The sequence below is a fragment of the Acipenser ruthenus genome, chromosome 34 (genome assembly GCF_902713425.1).
Source record: "Acipenser ruthenus chromosome 34, fAciRut3.2 maternal haplotype, whole genome shotgun sequence".
Classification (NCBI taxonomy): Eukaryota; Metazoa; Chordata; class Actinopteri; order Acipenseriformes; family Acipenseridae; genus Acipenser; species Acipenser ruthenus.
In genome coordinates this window covers 11,716,070-11,733,893 of record NC_081222.1, presented here as the reverse complement: position 1 = coordinate 11,733,893, position 17,824 = coordinate 11,716,070, and the positions used below count along the sequence as shown (strand labels likewise).

At 39.6% G+C, this 17,824-nt stretch overlaps 1 protein-coding gene across 9 annotated transcripts in view; it reads right to left on the bottom strand.

The window, feature by feature from the left end:
- LOC117409804 (nuclear factor 1 X-type-like) overlaps positions 1 to 17,824 on the bottom strand; it is a 145,011-nt gene that overhangs the window by 83,809 nt on the left and 43,378 nt on the right. For 8 of the 9 annotated variants that reach the window (XM_059007187.1, XM_059007185.1, XM_059007190.1 and 5 more), the window contains exon 2: positions 11,823 to 12,354. In XM_059007187.1, the coding sequence (XP_058863170.1) occupies positions 11,823 to 12,354 (532 nt within the window). Of the gene's footprint in view, positions 1 to 11,822; positions 12,355 to 13,155; positions 13,737 to 17,824 lie in introns of those variants that run through there. The other variant, XM_059007186.1, reaches the window with a different exon arrangement.

Below are 17,824 nucleotides of genomic sequence, written 5' to 3'. Positions count from 1 at the left end.
CGCTGTGCCAGCCTCTCTCTGAGGGACAGCACTGCCCTGCACTGTGCCAGCCTCTCTCCGAGGGACAGCACTGCCCTGCTCTGTGCCAGCCTCTCTCTGAGGGACAGCACTGCCCTGCACTGTGCCAGCCTCTCACAGTGGGACAGCACTGCCCTGCACTGTGCCAGCCTCTCTCTGCGGGACAGCACTGCCCTGCACTGTGCCAGCCTCTCTCCGAGGGACAGCACTGCCTTGCTCTGTGCCAGCCTCTCACAGTGGGACAGCACTGCCCTGTGCTGTGCCAGCCTCTCTCTGAGGGACAGCACTGCCTTGCGCTGTGCCAGCCTCTCACAGTGGGACAGCACTGCCCTGCACTGTGCCAGCCTCTCACAGTGGGACAGCACTGCCCTGCGCTGTGCCAGCCTCTCACAGTGGGACAGCACTGCCCTGCGCTGTGCCAGCCTCTCTCTGAGGGACAGCACTGCCTTGCACTGTGCCAGCCTCTCACAGTGGGACAGCACTGCCCTGCGCTGTGCCAGCCTCTCTCTGAGGGACAGCACTGCCCTGCACTCAGCTTAGCGTGTCACATTCAAAGGTGCATGTGCCAGTTTAATAACTATTTCTCCTTGCTGTAATGTACTTTTCACTGCCCCCCTAACAGTCGTGGAGCTAAACCCTGTCTTTCATTTTAAAAGTCTCTGATGGTGCGACACTATAAGCAGCCCTCCTCCATGTTGGTGCGCACCTATTAAGAGTCCCCCCGGAGCTGTTTTTATAAGACCCCCTTTTTGTGGGATGTGTGTTTGTAATATTACTTGTACTGCAATCAAAAACCACTTCTTAGAAATCAATAAATACAGAACTGAATTCTGTTTAACAATTAGATACGAATAAAAAACAGAACAGCTCAGAATAATAACAATAATAATAATAATAATAATAATAATAATAATAATAATAATAATAATTTAACAAAAAAAGAAGAATTGCAGAGAAACTAAACCAGAAGGTCAAACTGTTTATAACGGACAAAGTCATCTGCTTATATTTATCATTGAACTTGCGTTTGGTTATAGAGAAAGTGTGCCTTATCGATTATGAATTTTAACCTTATACATTCAGAAACAAAAACATTATAAGATATTAATAATAATATCAGGCAGTTAACATGGGGGATTACAGGCTACTATGTGTTATGATTATTATTATTATTATTATTATTATTATTATTAAGAAAATTAAATATTACTATTTTTATTTGCCCTTGCAGATTCATATTTTGTATTGAAAAAAAACACAGAATTACCATATTGATCTCAATGGGACCACTGGTTAAATAAAAGCTATAAATAAAAATTAAATAAAGGCACATGATCAACCGGGGGAAAATCTGAGCCCGTTTCCCATCCCTCCCTCTGCTTCCTGTGCTTCTGGATTACATTACAAAGCAACGAGAGCTCAGGTTACCTTTTGGCACGACTTTCAACACGGCTTCATTTTTCTAACTGGAGGTTACTTGGTGAATAAGTCAACGGGGGTCGGTCGATAGTAAGTTTTTTTTTTGCTCAAGCGCAAAGGCTCTCTTCACCTGCGCGCCAATAACACTAACCCTTGACTGACCGCCGTGGGTTTGATTCAGCAGAGCACAGCATCACCAGCAATTTGCTGAGGATGGAGCAGTCGAACCAGCGCCCCCTGTCTTTCCAATGCTGTTAGAACCCCGTTTCTGGTAGACTGCAGTTTTGCTGTTCCCCCAGCTTCACAGTGCTGTCAAGTCACGTACACAAACGTTTCAGCTAGTCCCTTCTGCAGTGTGAGAATTGTACAGAACGGGTAACGCTGAATATTATTATTATTATTATTATTTATTTCTTAGCAGACGCCTTTATCCAGGGCGACTTACAATTGTTACACGATATCACATTATTTTTACATACAATTACCCATTTATACAGTTGGGTTTTTACTGGAGCAATCTAGGTAAAGTACCTTGCTCAAGGGTACAGCAGCAGTGTCCACCACCTGGGACTGAACCCACGACCCTCCGGTCAAGAGTCCAGCGCCCTGACCACTACTCCACACTGCTGAATAGTCAGCTAGTGGAACAGTAAAATGACGTTAATAAACAGGTTTTTTTCCCCTCAGGCAGTTTTAAAATATACCACGCAAACAGCAAAGTGTTATGAAACTGTACGTTCACAAATACAGCATATGGTGGTATTTGCATAGCTGTTGCATAGCTGTTTGATCCATTCCTGGTTGACTATTAAAACACACCTGAGCTTGTTACCTGTACAGTGTGGCTAATCAAGCTCATAGTAAAACCTGGAATGGGTGAAACTGCTATGCAACAGGAGTCTTATTTCCATCTCCGACTAAAACAAAACTGTTCTGGGCAAACAAAAAATGGTCTAAGTTACCGCAAAGGGTTAAATTTAGTATTTGCACATTTATAAGACGTCTTTAAAAGCAATATTTTTATAGCCTATAAAACATTTTTAAAAATGTTCCACGATGTCTGGGAGAGATTGCGCACCACACAGCACTCTGCCCCAGCTAACCAAGCTTGTGAGGCTTCACTCGTTACAGGATGAAGAAAAAACAAATCTCACCGCCTACCAGAAACCTGGTGCTGTAAGCGACTGCAAAAATCAAGCCGAAAAATTAAAAAGGTGGGGAGGAAAATAAATAAAAAAAAGATCACAGTACTGTATGGAAGCACGCTGTACATTCTCCAAGACATCTGAACACATTCAGATTTTCAGCGGTACCCCAATATTGTATCGGTTTTTTTTCTTTAATGACTGTAGAAAATGTATGGGTGAGGATTGTACCCCACTCAGCCCCTTGCTATCTCTATACCCTGGCATAGTCCTCTCTTCTTTAAATCTATGCAAAAGATTTTAATTAAAATGCATGTGAATATATAGTTGTTGCTCCCCTAGTGTTAATAAAGCAGTTTATATACAGTGTGAGGTTATTTACTTAATATTCAGTATTTATTCATAGTTCCACAGACGCGTTATTATTTAGGCTCAGCTCACCGCTACCACCCCTGCGCTGACTCGGGAGGGGCGAAGATGAACACACGCTGTCCTCTGAAGCGTGTGCCGTCAGCCGCCCGCTTCTTTACACTCTGCAGACTCACCGTGCAGCCGCCTCAGAGCTACAGCATCGGAGGACAACGCAGCTCTGGGCAGCTTACAGGCAAGCCCGCAGGCGCCCGGCCAGACTACAGGGGTCGCTGGTGCGAGGTGAGCCAAGGACACCCTGGCCAACCTAACCCTCCCTCCCCCCGGACGACGCTCGGCCAATTGAGTGCCGCCCCCTGGGAGCTCCCGTCCACGGTCGGCTGTGGAATAGCCTGGACTCGAACCGGCGACGTCCAGGCTATAGGGCACATCCTGCACTCCACGTGGAGCACCTTTACTGGATGCTCCACTCGGGAGCCCAATTATATTACAGTTTAAACAAGTTCAATCTCAAAGTTGAAATGATTAGGAAATTCAACAGAATTGAACACCCCTAGAATTGCCTAATACCGGCCAATCAAATCGATCCAAACTTTTACTTATCCAGGAGTGGATAGAGAACACAGTCTCATTTCCAATGATGAGCTGGCAAGAGGCTCACAGCACCCCAGCAAACAACATCAAACACAAGAAATAAAGGAGTAAAAAAAACACATATAATCAATCAGAAAACATAAAACTCAGCAGCAACTCAGCAGGCACAGATGTCAGTCAGCGACGAGTCGACCCTGCGGCTAAAAGCAGCCTTAGATGTGAACTGATCTGATTTGAACTGTTGCTGAAACTCATTCCAGTCATCGGCTGCTGCTAACTGAAATGAGAGACGACCAGAAACTGGGAACAAGCAGTGTGATAAAATGACTGGATCTTAATGAAGAAGGAGCTCCATTAAACTACGCCAGTGAGCAGGGTTTTTTTCCCAGTGAACGTTCGGAAGACTAACATACAGCCGTGTTTCAGTCACCTTGCGCGTAGAGCCTCCATAACCATTTTATCGCCCTTGATAAACAGTGAAATAAAGGCTCACTGTTGGCAAGGTCCTGATGGCGGGCGTTTCTGATGCAAATCTGTGCCAGTCAGAACACAGCCACTGTGGCTTTCTTTACCAGCGTCGTTTTAAAAAAAAATACAAATACGAGCGACTAAACAACGAAGATTCTCCACAGAGCTGCGTGAAAATAAAAATAACGAGCGCACCGCTTTGAGCTGCGCTTGTTCTAAGAGAAGTGTTTTTTGAATACACTTCAAAATCAGGCCCGTAAACTCAATTGCAGCTGGTACTGTATTTAATACTGGCAATTAAACACTTAGAAGTCATTTTTTTTTATAAGACTGCACAGGATGCAACAGCTGAATAACAAACGCTTTGCTCTTATCCTGTAATGATTTTTGTAGTGCTGTAAGATAATGTAAAAAAAAAAAAAAAATTGTGACAAATTCATAATAAATTGAAGTGGACCACCACAGGAATAGGAAGCTAATGCATTGGGATTAAAAGGAATTTGCAGCTATTTTAAACCACAGAATGATATGATGGGATATTGAGTTTATTAAAAATGTGTTGTTAATGTACGGAGCCTAGGAGCATCCTCACAGTCACAGAATTGTGCGCAGTAAACATTAGCAAATGGTAGGTGTAAATCCATGTATTTTAAGGGTATTTGTGTTTTGAAGAGAAGCACACTGTAGTTTTGGCTTCATTCACACTTAAAGCACCCACATCACCCACCCACCGTTCATCTGCATGTGCGTGTGCGTCACTGTGTGTGTGTGTGTCTCTGTGTGTGTGCGTCACTGTGTGTGTGTGTGTCTCTGTGTGTGCGTGTGTCTGTGTCAGTGTGTGTGTATGTCTCTGTGTGTGTGCGTCACTGTGTGTGTGCATGTGTCTCTGTGTGTGCGTGTGCGTGTGCGTGTCAGTGTGTGTCTCTGTGTGTGTGTGTGTGTCTCTGTGTGCATGTCTGTGTGTGTGTCTCTCTGTGCGTGTGTGTGTCTCTGTGTCAGTGTGTGTGCGTGTCTGTGTGTGTGTGGTTACGAAGACAGAACAATTTCACGCTTGCTCTTTCTTGAAAAGCCTAAAAGGAATCAGAGAATAAAAAGCCCTTTTTTTTCAGCTAACCCTTTTGAAAACACATTTCTGTCGGCACCTTCTGTGCAAGTGGCAAAAGACTGATTCTTTTTACAACGGTCTGCTTTAGGGTCGCAGTGCGAAAGACGTAGAAAAGACGCTTGTATACTTATCAGCAAGACTAGCGTCCCTCTCAACTGAAAACCTGATTGATAAGCACATGCAACAGACTGAACATCATAAAACAACACAAAACCCCTGCTCAGAACTGCTGAGAAACGAGAAGATTCAGTGGGTGAAAATTCAAGGTCCGAGTGTACAGGACGCCTTCATATAGAGTGGATGTCGCCTTATATCGTACAGCACCCTATACACCCTATATAGACATGTATTGTACTTGAAAAGAAACCAAGGGGCCAGTTTCATTAACCTTAAAAGCATTTCATACATTCATGAGTGTATCAAGTGCATAAGGACCGCGATTTCTTTTTTATTAAATTACCAACGTGTCGATAATGAATCCGAATGGAACTGCAGCGTAATCTACTTTCTTTATTGCATTAAATAGTGATGAACAGCGAGCAGCGTCTTAGAGACGAGCCTGCTTTTAATCACACACCCGGGAACAACGTTTAAATAAAGATTGTGAACGAAAGCAACAGCGGCTGATTCCGCTCTTCTGATCTGTCATTTGACCCTTGAAATGACCTCTGTTATGTCGCTTCCCTTTGTGACGCGTTATATTTCACAGCATGCTCTGCACCACAGCAAAAGCAGCTGCTCCAGTAAATCAATACAGACTCATACAGCCCATACTTACACAGACACAAGTGCCTCCTGGCCATGAAATGAATTGATTTATTTTTTTCATTTTATTTGCGTGTCACACTGAAGTTCAAGGCAAGGACCTCCGAACGCCACGGCATTTTTTGCTGTAAAATCTACTAGATCTATATCTATCTATCTATATTATTGTTTTCTGATTTGTATATTTCATATAGATATATATATGCTGCATTTTTTTTAGCATTGTGTCAAATTAGTATTGTGCTTGCATGTTTTCAATAATAATAATAATAATAATAATAATAATAATAATAATAATACCTGCCTATCTGTATATAAATTCTGTACATTAACTGGATTTTCTAGTTAATATACACATTTAATGTGACAGACAGACAGACAGGAAGATATATACAGATAGGGTCAAATATTTTACATCACCTAAGGATTGAATAATAATAATAATAACAATAATAATAATAATAATAATAATAATAATAATAATAATAATAATAATAGTTTTTACACACCTTTGTTAAGGGAAAGTGTGTTTGAAAACAAACAGTGGATGTATTGATAGGCTTGTGATGTCATGATGCCACACTCCCTTATTTCTACTGAAATCTATTAATGTGATGATGATGTCATTCACCACACACTGTAGTTGATGATGTAATGATCGGCTATTCCTTTCTGTTTAAACCTTCAGGCATCGCGATACTGAGTTTATTTATCCATTTATTTTCTTTTAGTCTTCTATAATATACATTGTCTAATTTTTCTAAAACTCTGAATTTGAGGTCGTCCCTGTTCTGTTTGTTCTTTGTAAATCGCTGAGCCACTGGTTCACTGACTTGTGTATTTCTTGTGTTTGATCGGAGATTCTGTATGCGTTTCTGTAATGTTTTACCTGTCTCTCCTGCATATTGAATTTTACTACACTTTTGGCAAAATATACCATAAACAAGGTTGCTAGTTTTGCACGAGGGATTTTTTAAGATCGAGTCTCTGCGTACCTTACATGTGCTCTTACAGGTTTGAATGTCCTGGAATGTGTCCATGATCTGTTTATATCTACTAATTACCAAAATGTCAAATTTGAATCCCTTCTAAAAGCCACAATCGCCGCTTTTCAGAAATATTTCATTTTCTCTGAATTATGAAGTACGCGTAAATGCTTTTGAAATGCTAGGCAACAACTTAGGATATGTAATTATTAATAGTACTCTTTCAAAATCCTTTTTCCTTTTATGATATTCAGGGATTTCATTTCTATTGAGTTTGTCAACTTTTCTAAATTCTTTCTCAATAAGCTGTTCTTTATATCCTCTTTTAAGATTTATTTTCAATTCCTTTCTGTTTGTAAGTCATTTTCATCAGAACAGACTCTTTTTATCCTATACCCAGTCCTTTTAACAATGGCTCTTTTTGTATGGCGAGGAGGTGAAGATGACGTATTGATGCATATAATTTTTTTTTTTATATATTTTATTTCACATCATGTAATCAAAGAAACTACAAAATGATATTGCAAAAGTCTACCGGAAGCCAACATAGTATTACAGCAGTATTTCATGTTATCGAAATGTCACATTTTTCATTAAGCATCTGGAAAAATACAAAGCGGTGTGTAATTCAATACGTTAAGGTAACATTATTCAGCAGGTTTCATTCGACTCTATGAAGCAGAATTAAGTTAATTCTATAGGGGGGTGCAAAATATTTGGCCGGAGCTGCAGACACACATGATTACAGTGTAAAGTATAAACGGTAGGGGCTTACACCCCACGCTTGTGCGCAGAGTCATTTACAAAATATTCGAGCGGAAGATAGCCCGTGTAATTTGCGATTCGCCCATGTATCTCCAAACAGAGCCCGGGCTCAACAGTGTTCTGCAGGTGCTGTCCTGGGACGGTAGTCAGTCACTGTGACATTAGAGTCCCGGCACGCCACTCTCACCCAGACTTGGTAACGCGTTGAAGTATGTAAATACATGCAAAGACAATGGGACGCATTATCCAATTTTTTTAATTTATTTTCCTGAAGGACAAAAATGTTTTTCGTCAAAACGTTTGTCAGAAGAGCTTGTGTACGCTGTGTCTTTAAGTAGACAGCTGTGCCGGTCGGTCTGTGTAGTTCGGTTTGAAAGGACATAAACCACAGCAAACATCACCTGTGAAACTTAAAAGTTGCTGAATTAAATGGTGGTTTGTTTCTGTTGCTAAGTTCCTGTACAAACTGCTCGCTAATGGTTCGGAGTACGTAAGGCGTTCGAGCGCGTAGATTTTACGCGCGGCGTGCACACACAGGCAGTGCTGTCTTTGTGTCGGTTTCACCAGTTTGATTTTAGGTTTTAAATAACAAAACAAAAAGAAAAAACTGCTTGATTAGGGCTTCTGTAAACTGCCCCACCAATGCGCGAAGTGCACAAAAAATAACTAGTCGTTTCCGGTGTTATGTTTGGTGTTTATAGGATAGCATTTTGGGTTTTTTTAAATGTGTTTATCTCAGTTAAAAAAAAGTTTAAAAAAAAACTGAAATCGTGCTGATTCCCATTCAGATAACCTCTCGAGTTGTTTTTCTATCTCGTCAAGAGGTTTTAAGGTACGGTGAGGTTTATGCAGATTTAATGAGCGCTCGTGTCAATGGGTTCTTTAAAGCAGATCGCCTCGTCAAATTGCTTGCAGGGTGAAAGGAAACTGTCAATCGAAATGATTCCGTGAATGAAACATGACTCGCAGTGATCTGGACGGGTTTCCGGTGCTTAATTAGAGTTCACTGTAACAATGGTGACAATGAACGGCATTTCACACACTGCTCCCCGGCAGAAGCGCACGCTGGCACCGCGGAGACGCTGGTCTAGGACAGTATATTATCAGAAATTATAAAGATTGCACAGGAGTGGGTTAAGTGCTTTTACAGAGCCGTCCCAACACACAGACCTCTGCTTTCATTACAGAAGCTGGATGTTTTTATAAGGCTGTATAAGGTGGCACAGCCCCAGCCATTTCAATGTACATTATTACCCGAGACCCTGCCTGTGTTCTGTGCAGAACCTTTACTTTGTGTGGGTTCCAAACAGAACTGTTGGGATTCTGGAATTGGAACCCTCTGTTCTTCTGGTTCTGTGCAGAACCTTTACTTTGTGTGGGTTCCAAACAGAACCGTTGGGATTCTGGAATTGGAACCCTCTGTTCTTGGTTCTTGTGGTTCTGTGCAGAACCTTTATTTTGTGTGGGTTCCAAACAGAACCGTTGGGATTCTGGAATTGGAACCCTGTGTTCTGGTGGTTCTGTGCAGAGAGCAGCAGGAGTCTTTTCTAGAAGTAGATTTTTAGACCTGAACTGTGCAGATCTTAATAGATAAACTACACAACTACCAGCACTGTGCACACATCCCAGCAAGGGTGATATCAGACCACAGCAGCTCCTAAGAGACTGGCATTCGAGTGGGTGCAAGGGTTAATGAAAAAAGGGCTGATCGCCACAGTAAAACATTTATAATAATAATAATAATAATAATAATAATAATAATAATAATAATAATAATAAAAATAATAAACAAATCTGAATCTGTGTACTCAAAATAAATCAATAAATCAATACATTAATAAAATTACCAAACCAGCTATTGATTATTACAAATTACCCAAAAATCAGGATTGTTTGATTTGTGTGTACGGGGATCAAGTCAAAAGCAGCCCGCTTTGATGAAAAGTTCACATAATGAATGAACACACTCGGTTCTACTTATAGGGGAGTTCGAGGCAAGATTTCTGCAGCCTTTCTGACAACCAGCGTCGTGCATTTCAGTTTTCGTTTTAATTCAGAAACCATTTACTTCTGAGTCTTCCAAAGAAATGTCTTCATGAAAAAAAAGGCTGTCTAAATAACATCATTTTCAGAAAATATTAGTGTGCACTGAATTCGTCATGAAGGAAATGCAACACTACACTGGCTGATAAAGAGAACGGTCTACTCCTCAGCTCCTGCGTTCAGTGCTGCCTCAGTTTTGATGATCCTATTCCAATAAGGGTCTACCTGCATTCACTGTGAAAGTTTGTAATTTCATTGATATTAAGCCTCTTGTGTTGTCTCTTACAAGCTTCCACCAGATCTCCCGATCAGCAGATATCACTAAACCATGCCAGCCTGCTATTAGATGAGCCAACACAGATACAACAGAAAATAATACTCATAACACGACACCGAATCTGCTGCCTGGGACCAAAACATGAAGCGCGACGGATTTTAAAAACCGTAAAACAAAACGCTAATAATGAAAGACGAACATGTCATATTTTGCGGAATGGAGTTGGTGTGTGTATCACTCTTCGATTCTCTTTCTGTTTACCTCGTCCCTTCCCTAGCCAGAAGGGTTACCCCACCTTTACAAGGAGCACACACATGCAACACGAAACCAGAAAACACGCGTTTGAGTTGAGATTTTTAAAACGCTATCCCTTTTGTACAGAAACTAATAAAATGATAAAATACATCTTTTATTATCAATAATAAAATATACACCTCCTTCTTCCCCAAACCCCCTCACAGCGCTGCACTAAACGAGAGATTTCATCCACAGAGAAACAGCTTACGTGCTACAGGAATCAGAAAAGTGACATGTTAAATTTCTAAGCTGTTATCAGCGCCGATAACCCTGCCTGCTCCAGAATCCTATACTGTGTGTGTGACTCTATGCGTGTCTGTGTGAGTGACTGCAATTATCTGCCATGCTCACAATGGCAGAACACAATACTGCTCTTCGGATTACCTGAGGAATGATTTTTACTGACGTTAATGAAGTCACTGAATATTCCTACTGGAAAAAAAAAGAAATGCAAACTCAACCTACTAGTAGCTAGATACAGCTACCTGTGTGGACAAAGGGTTACTTCACCTAGAATTTTAGGATTGAGATATCATTTAAAAATTACATATATATATATATAAGAACAGAAGAAAGTTTACAAATGAGAGGAGGCCATTCAGCCCATCTTGCTCTTTTGGTTGTTAGTAGCTTATTGATTCCAATATAAACATGATTTAGATATTTTATTTAACATCTTGTATTCAAAGAAACTACAAAATGATATTGCAGAAGACTACCGGAAGCCATAATAGTAGTACAGTATTTTCTGTTAGATTTAGAAATTTCACATTTTTTAATTTGTCAGTTTTTCCGTTAAGTATATGGAAAACTACAATGGTGTGTAATTCAATATGTTATTCAGCAGGTTTCATTCGACTCTATGAAGCAAAATGTGTTCATTCTATAGGGTGATGCAACACTTTTGGCCACAGCTGTATTTATTATAATTCTATATATGTAAACATTTTATGTAGTGAAATCTGACACAAAAAGACTGTGTTTAAAATGTTAAAAGTGATAATAAATGTTCTGGTTCGGATAGATGTCTTGATCTCTCATTTCTAAAACTCTGAGTACTACCTACCTCTCCCCTCGTCACAATGAGTAAGAAAGCAAAAAAAATAATTTATAGGTGTTTGGTTTTAGATTTTTTAACCAAAAATAAATAAATTATATATATATATATATATATATATATATAATTTGGTTTAAAAATCTCTCTCTCTATATATATAGAGAGAGAGAGAGAGAAAGCTTGGATTTAGACCAATTCAATCTATACCTCAACATGACACTATAACAACAGCTAAGTATAAGCTTGTCAAATTGACTGGAATCCTAATTATAAGCTGGTAACCTACTTAACCACATACAGTGATGCACAAAACATCCACGTTTTACCATCAAAAGATTTGCCGAATATGTTTGATTTAGACCGATATACCCACCTCAAATATACAAATATAAATGTCATTTTTTTTGTTTTTTTAAGTGTATAATTTTTGTTGAATCACAACCCGTGCTGCGTGTACGAATGGAGTGTGCGTGCGCGTGTGTGTGCGTGTGTGTGTGTGTTTGTGTCCTCTCACCTGGAGAGTGGATGAAGTAGGCCAAGTACAGGTCCAGCTCCTTGACCGACACTCCGATGTGGTGTGGCTGGACGCACAGCCCGTGGTTGGAGCACTGCGGGGACTTGACCAGCCGTTCCCCGTCCGTGCTCTCCAGGGGGCTGCCCTTGAACAGGATGACCATGACCAGGTCCAGCCTCCACACCTTGTCGGCCTGGCGCAGGCAGTCGATGCGTCGGATCTTGCCCTTCTGGTCGGGGTTGGAGAGGATGCAGCACGGGGGCTTCTTGCCCGTGATGGTCAGCACGAAGTCCTCGCGGAACTCCGGCCGGATGTCCTTGCGCAGTTTGGCCAGGAGCCTGGAGGCCCACTTCTGTTTGATCTCTGGCTTCTCTCCCAGGAGCTCATCCTTGACCGCTCGCTCCTCGTCCTTGGACATGCGCTTCTCATGCTTCTTGAAGTACTTGCGCTTGCGAGCCTGAAGGTTGAACCAGGTGTAGGAGAAGGCTCGCACATGAGGGAGCAGAGCCTCGATGAAAGGGTGGAATTCATCCTGCACGGGGGAGAGGAGGAGAGGGGGAAGGAGGAGAACAAGAAGGGTTTTAGGAATGTTAAATTTATTTTTCGGATCCCATCGAGGCTCAATGGATGTGAATACGTGAATAAATAATAATAATAATAATAATAATAATAATAATAATAATAATAATAGAGATTTTATTAAAATAAACAAGCTTTAAAAAGAAATGAAAATATGCTGAAATATTTGTTTAAATTGTGAAATAATAATATAGGAGAAAGACAGGAGATGTATAAACGCATACATACACATACATACATGCATGCATACACACATACATAGTGTCTAAATTATTCACTTTTTCTTGACCATACAAACTGCAAACACAGCTACTATTTTTGTCATACCAAAACCTAGGTTTGCTGAATGTTCTGCAGAAAAAAAATGATTTAAAAAATATATATAAAATATAATCAATTGCGTGAACCTTTTTCTTTTCCTGGTGCCAAACCCTGACTTGCGTAAACGCTCCCGAAACCTGTCTCTGCCTGTACAGCACCGAATCCTTACCTCAAGCAGAAGAGCACTCGGAGAGAGCCATATGGTTAGTATTTTGTATAACAGCCTGCAAAACCTCAGCACAGTGCCACCAAAATATTTACCAGATCAAATCCAAAATAGGTTTTGGTGCCGTTTATAGCAAAATTAGGGTTAATTTTCTTTCCATTCTGTATTTAATTTTTTTTTTTGGTTCTCGATATTTCGGTTTTCAACGAAGCCAGACAACAGCACTTTTTTTTTTTAAAACAACACAACAAAAAAGTCAATAGTTACCATTTTGTACTTTCATCCTAAATTCGGCGCGTCTGTAGCAAATAAAAAAATCCTACCGCTCTCTTTTTTACGCCCCCCCTGCGAAAAACGCGGCTGGTTTTTAAAATCGGCAAACGCGGGCAATGAAAAATGTAACAAAAAAAAAATTAATAAAAAAACAGGAAAAAGATCCTGAAAAAAACAGACATAGGAGGTGGGACTTTTCACAGCACCCGTCACTAGTTGTAGAACAAGGAAACAATTTTTTTTTTTTTTTTTTTTTTTTAAAAGCGCTATGCAAAAAATGAAAAAAAAAAAAATTTGCAGCGTCCAAAATAAAAAAAAAAAAGTCCTTGGCAAATCAGCAAGTGATACTTGCTTGGATCTTGCGGCCTGTCGGTAATAAATAAGGAATAAGGGGGGTACGATCTCGGATTGTGAGGAAATCAATGTTGGGGCCGAATCAATGTTGGAAAAGCATGTAAGACCGCGGCTGCCAAACCAAGCTACTGCTGCCTCTTTTTTTCCCCTTTTCTCTCCAGCACTGTAGATCTCTCCCTCCCTCTCTCTCTCTCTCTCTCTCTCTCTCTCTCTCTTTCCTTCCACGTTCTCTAACCAGCGCCTGTGCCTTTGCCAGTATGTGCAGGGCCCACCTATCTGGCAATGAGACGCCTACTCGGCAACCAATAGGCTTGTTTCAAATAGGGAGGGGTGAGAGAGAGAGAGAGAGAGAGAGAGAGAGGGGGAGAGAGAGAGAGAGAGAGGGAGAGAGAGAGAGAGAGATACACTGCTGTTTAGCTAAACCGCGTGCAATTTGCCAAATAGACAAGTTCGTATCTAATGAATAAGCAAAGTCCAGAGGACATGAATTTTTCATATGCCACCCTTTCCTCACTCTCTCTCTCTCTCTCTCTCTCGCTCACACACACACACCCTCTTGCATTCACATTATGGTATGTTGGCACAGATTGTGCCATGAAAAAAAAGATTAAAAAACCAACCACCCCAGTCCCACTAGATCTAAACCCAGCAGCTGCTCCCCAATTCAAATCCAGAACAAAGAGGGACAAATATATCTGAGGGGGGTAGCTTTTAATATGAAAGAGTGTTTAAAAGCACAGTATAGAAATATATTATATATCGTATAAAAATACTCGACTCCAATGATTATTGTGCCAAAATGTCGACCTGTTTGAAAGAAAAAGAAAAAACTAAAGTTTGATTGAAAAAAAAAAAAAAACACGATATCTCCACCTGCAAGAAAGATTTTGCATTTTTTTATTTTTCAAAAACGTAGCCAAATGTCCTTCTGTGCCGCCATTCAGTGAAACAAGTTTTCTCACTCCTCTTATTTACTGTGTCTATGAAAAAAAAAAAAACATGACACTGTGGAACCCTGAGCGAAGTCTGTTTGTTTATTGAACAATATACCTGGGCATGTGCCTACACTGCAATCCCATCAATACGCTTACAAACAAAGCAAGATGTGCGAGGTGCAGACCCTTCTTCTGGGTTGGGTTTTAGAAGCATTTAGAAGGAGGCTGTGCTAATTTAGCCCTGGAAAGGCAGTTGGGAAACACTGTTTTCACATTATAAGCTTTTTCATGAAAAAGGAGACGATTCTAAATTCACAAGCGACAGCGCAGATGGGAACTGTGTTACTGAGACGCTGGCACAGATTACACATTCTTACGCAGTTTTAACACACAGAATAAAATCGAGAGAGAGAGAGAGAGAAAGGGGACAAAGAAAAAACATCACTTGTGACCAAATTGTGTCACAAAACAGGACAGCGCGTGGTTTTAGTGGAAGGCACTTGAAGACGTTTGCTTGAATCCCACTTAATAAGCGAGAGTTTAATCTACTGAGAACGAAATGAATCCGGATCTTTTTTAAGCAGGGCATGTTGGCGCATTGCAAATTCTGTAAAAAATAAAAAAAGGGTGCTTAATATTAAATAAAGAGTCTGACTAGCACTTCGAAGGAAGCGATTCACACACAGATATCACACACACCAGCATGAAGTTTGCTGCAGCTAATGCCGCCCCTGTTTATATAATGCGATGTCAGTTATTATAACCTGAACAAAGGTTTGTTTTGTTAACCAACGCTGAAGAAGGATAAATAGGTAAGAAGTCTTGGCTGAACAATAAAGCAAAACTATTAACTACTGATACAAACGAGTCAAGGTTACAATCTAACTGTACTGTGTATCTCCATTGTATTGTCAATCAATCCCAACCTTTCCTTAGGTGTGGATTGAGGAAACATGAAGCACAAAATGAGTACAACATTAAAACAAAATATGGTGAGGATCACTTCATTTTTTTAAATTCCCAGTTATACTATGTGAACAAAATATCAAATGCGATATTTAATAGAATACACACACTATAAAATATTTCAATGCGATATTATTCCCGGGCCTTTATAGCAGAGGAGTTCAAATGTTTCTTGGGATGAATTCGAGTCAATTCAATATTCAGATAGGCAGAGCTGAAAGTTTAAACACACACGTGAACAGTAAGAGGATAATGTGTCGCACCGCACACAAAAGGTAACTAAAGGTTTTGTGTCACAGGCGGTCATTTATTTTTTAAACAGAAGTAACAGGATAAAGCAGGAATAAACAGAGCCGATGTTAATACGCTTTCACAAATGGTTGGTTTTTTTCTTCGTTTAAATCTGAGGATTTACCGCGTGTCACCCCCTTCCAATTATTTTACAACGCAAATACGAGCACAGCTTCCCCCATCCAGCAGAAAGAGTTACAAACAGCTATTTAAATAAGTTGTCACTTAATACATTACATATAAAAACTCTTTTGGCAGGATTCTCAATTTGATATGGTTTGTTCAGGCAAACATAAAACAGAATAATTATTGTCTACAGCTGTGGCCAAAAGTTTTGCATCACCCTAGAATTTTAAGATTGAAACAATTAAAAAAAAATCTATCTATCTATCTATATATATATATATATATATATATATATGAACATAATTTTGATCTTTTATTTAACATCATGTAATCAAAGAAACTACAAAATGATATTGCAAAAGTCTAACAGAAGCCATAATAGCAGTACAGTATTTCATGTTAGATTTAGTCACCTTTTTTTCATTTTTGTCAGTTTTTTGTCAAGTATGTGGAAAACTACAAAGCGGTGTGTAATTCAAAATGTTAATATTATTCAGCAGGTTTCATTCGACTTTTTGAAGCGAAATGAGTTCATTCTATAGGGGGATGCAAAACTTTCGCTGTACACTTGATGCAATGTTTGTTCGAATGAATAATTCTCCCAGCATGAGGACCGATATTCTTATTTGATGTGCTTGTAGACAGAAATCATGTAACATGTTACGAACACACACTTGTTATAAATAGAATGAACAGCGATGTTTGTGGGGGTGTGGGTTCTTCAATCTTTACAGCAGAGCCTCATGAAGTTCGTGCTGAAAAATGTGCACTTCATTTTTTGCAGGGTTTTTTTTTAATAAATCGGTTAGCTGTGATATTTCTGCAAAACAATGTGCTGTTATTATTTTTGGGACGCAGCTGCATTTGTCTTTTCAAACTGTTGGTTTATTTCCACCCATATTTGAATCAGCGCTGTGTTTGTGATGTTTTTTTCTGTAGGGTTAATACTATTTTTTTAATTGATTTATTTAAGAAAATACATGTTAAGCAGGTAACTCTGCTTTGAGAGTGTCAGTCATACACCCATTCTGTGTCACAATTTTAAAACAATATGCAATCCAAGCACTGCAGACAACGGCAAATATGTATCGCACGCAATCTTTCAGGAGAATGGTTTGTGGAGACGGGAAAGGTCTGCTGGGGGTGTAGGTGAAAGAATAAATATCTCTTGAAAGCGACCGGCCTTGTTAATCTATTTAAAAGGGTGTCCCGTGTCCGATAGCCTTGCTGTATTACCAAGCCTTTTTGCTTTCAGTTTTACAAAAACTCGACTCGGCTAACTGACCAGAACAACGAGACGTGAATTGCATTTGCTTATAGAACAACTGCCAAAGGAAAAAAGAAAAAAAAAAAGAAAAACAAACAAACCGCCCGTCTGTCTTGGATATGTGCTTTACATCGAGCTTCTCTCCAGCACACACACACACACACACTCACACAGCAACGACTAGCGCTCTGAGGAGCTGGCACTTCAGAAAACTCACTGCTTACAATACAAACGGTGCAGCCCCATTTGTTCATTCATATATATATATATATATATCCCTTTGTACCATGTTAAGTTTCCTATCTGTGTATCTATTTTATAATGCATATATATATATATATATATATATATATATATATATATATATATATATATATATATATATATATTAGGTAATATTTTCAATACAATTTAAGATTTAAGACAAGTATCAGAATTAAATAATAAAAGTTTATTTCATCAATACTGAAGAATGGAATTAAAACATATAATAAAACTCAAAGTGATCTGAACTAAAGAACTAAAATCCTTCTGCCATTTGAGAGTACTGAACCAGAGCTGAGAAAAAGCCACGCTACAATTAAACTAATGTGTGTCTACTGCATAGTCTACTGCATAACCTACTGCATAACCTACTGCATAATCTACTGAGTAACCTACTGCATAATCAATTGAATAAAATCTACTGTATAATCTATTGAATAAAATCTACTGCATAATCTTC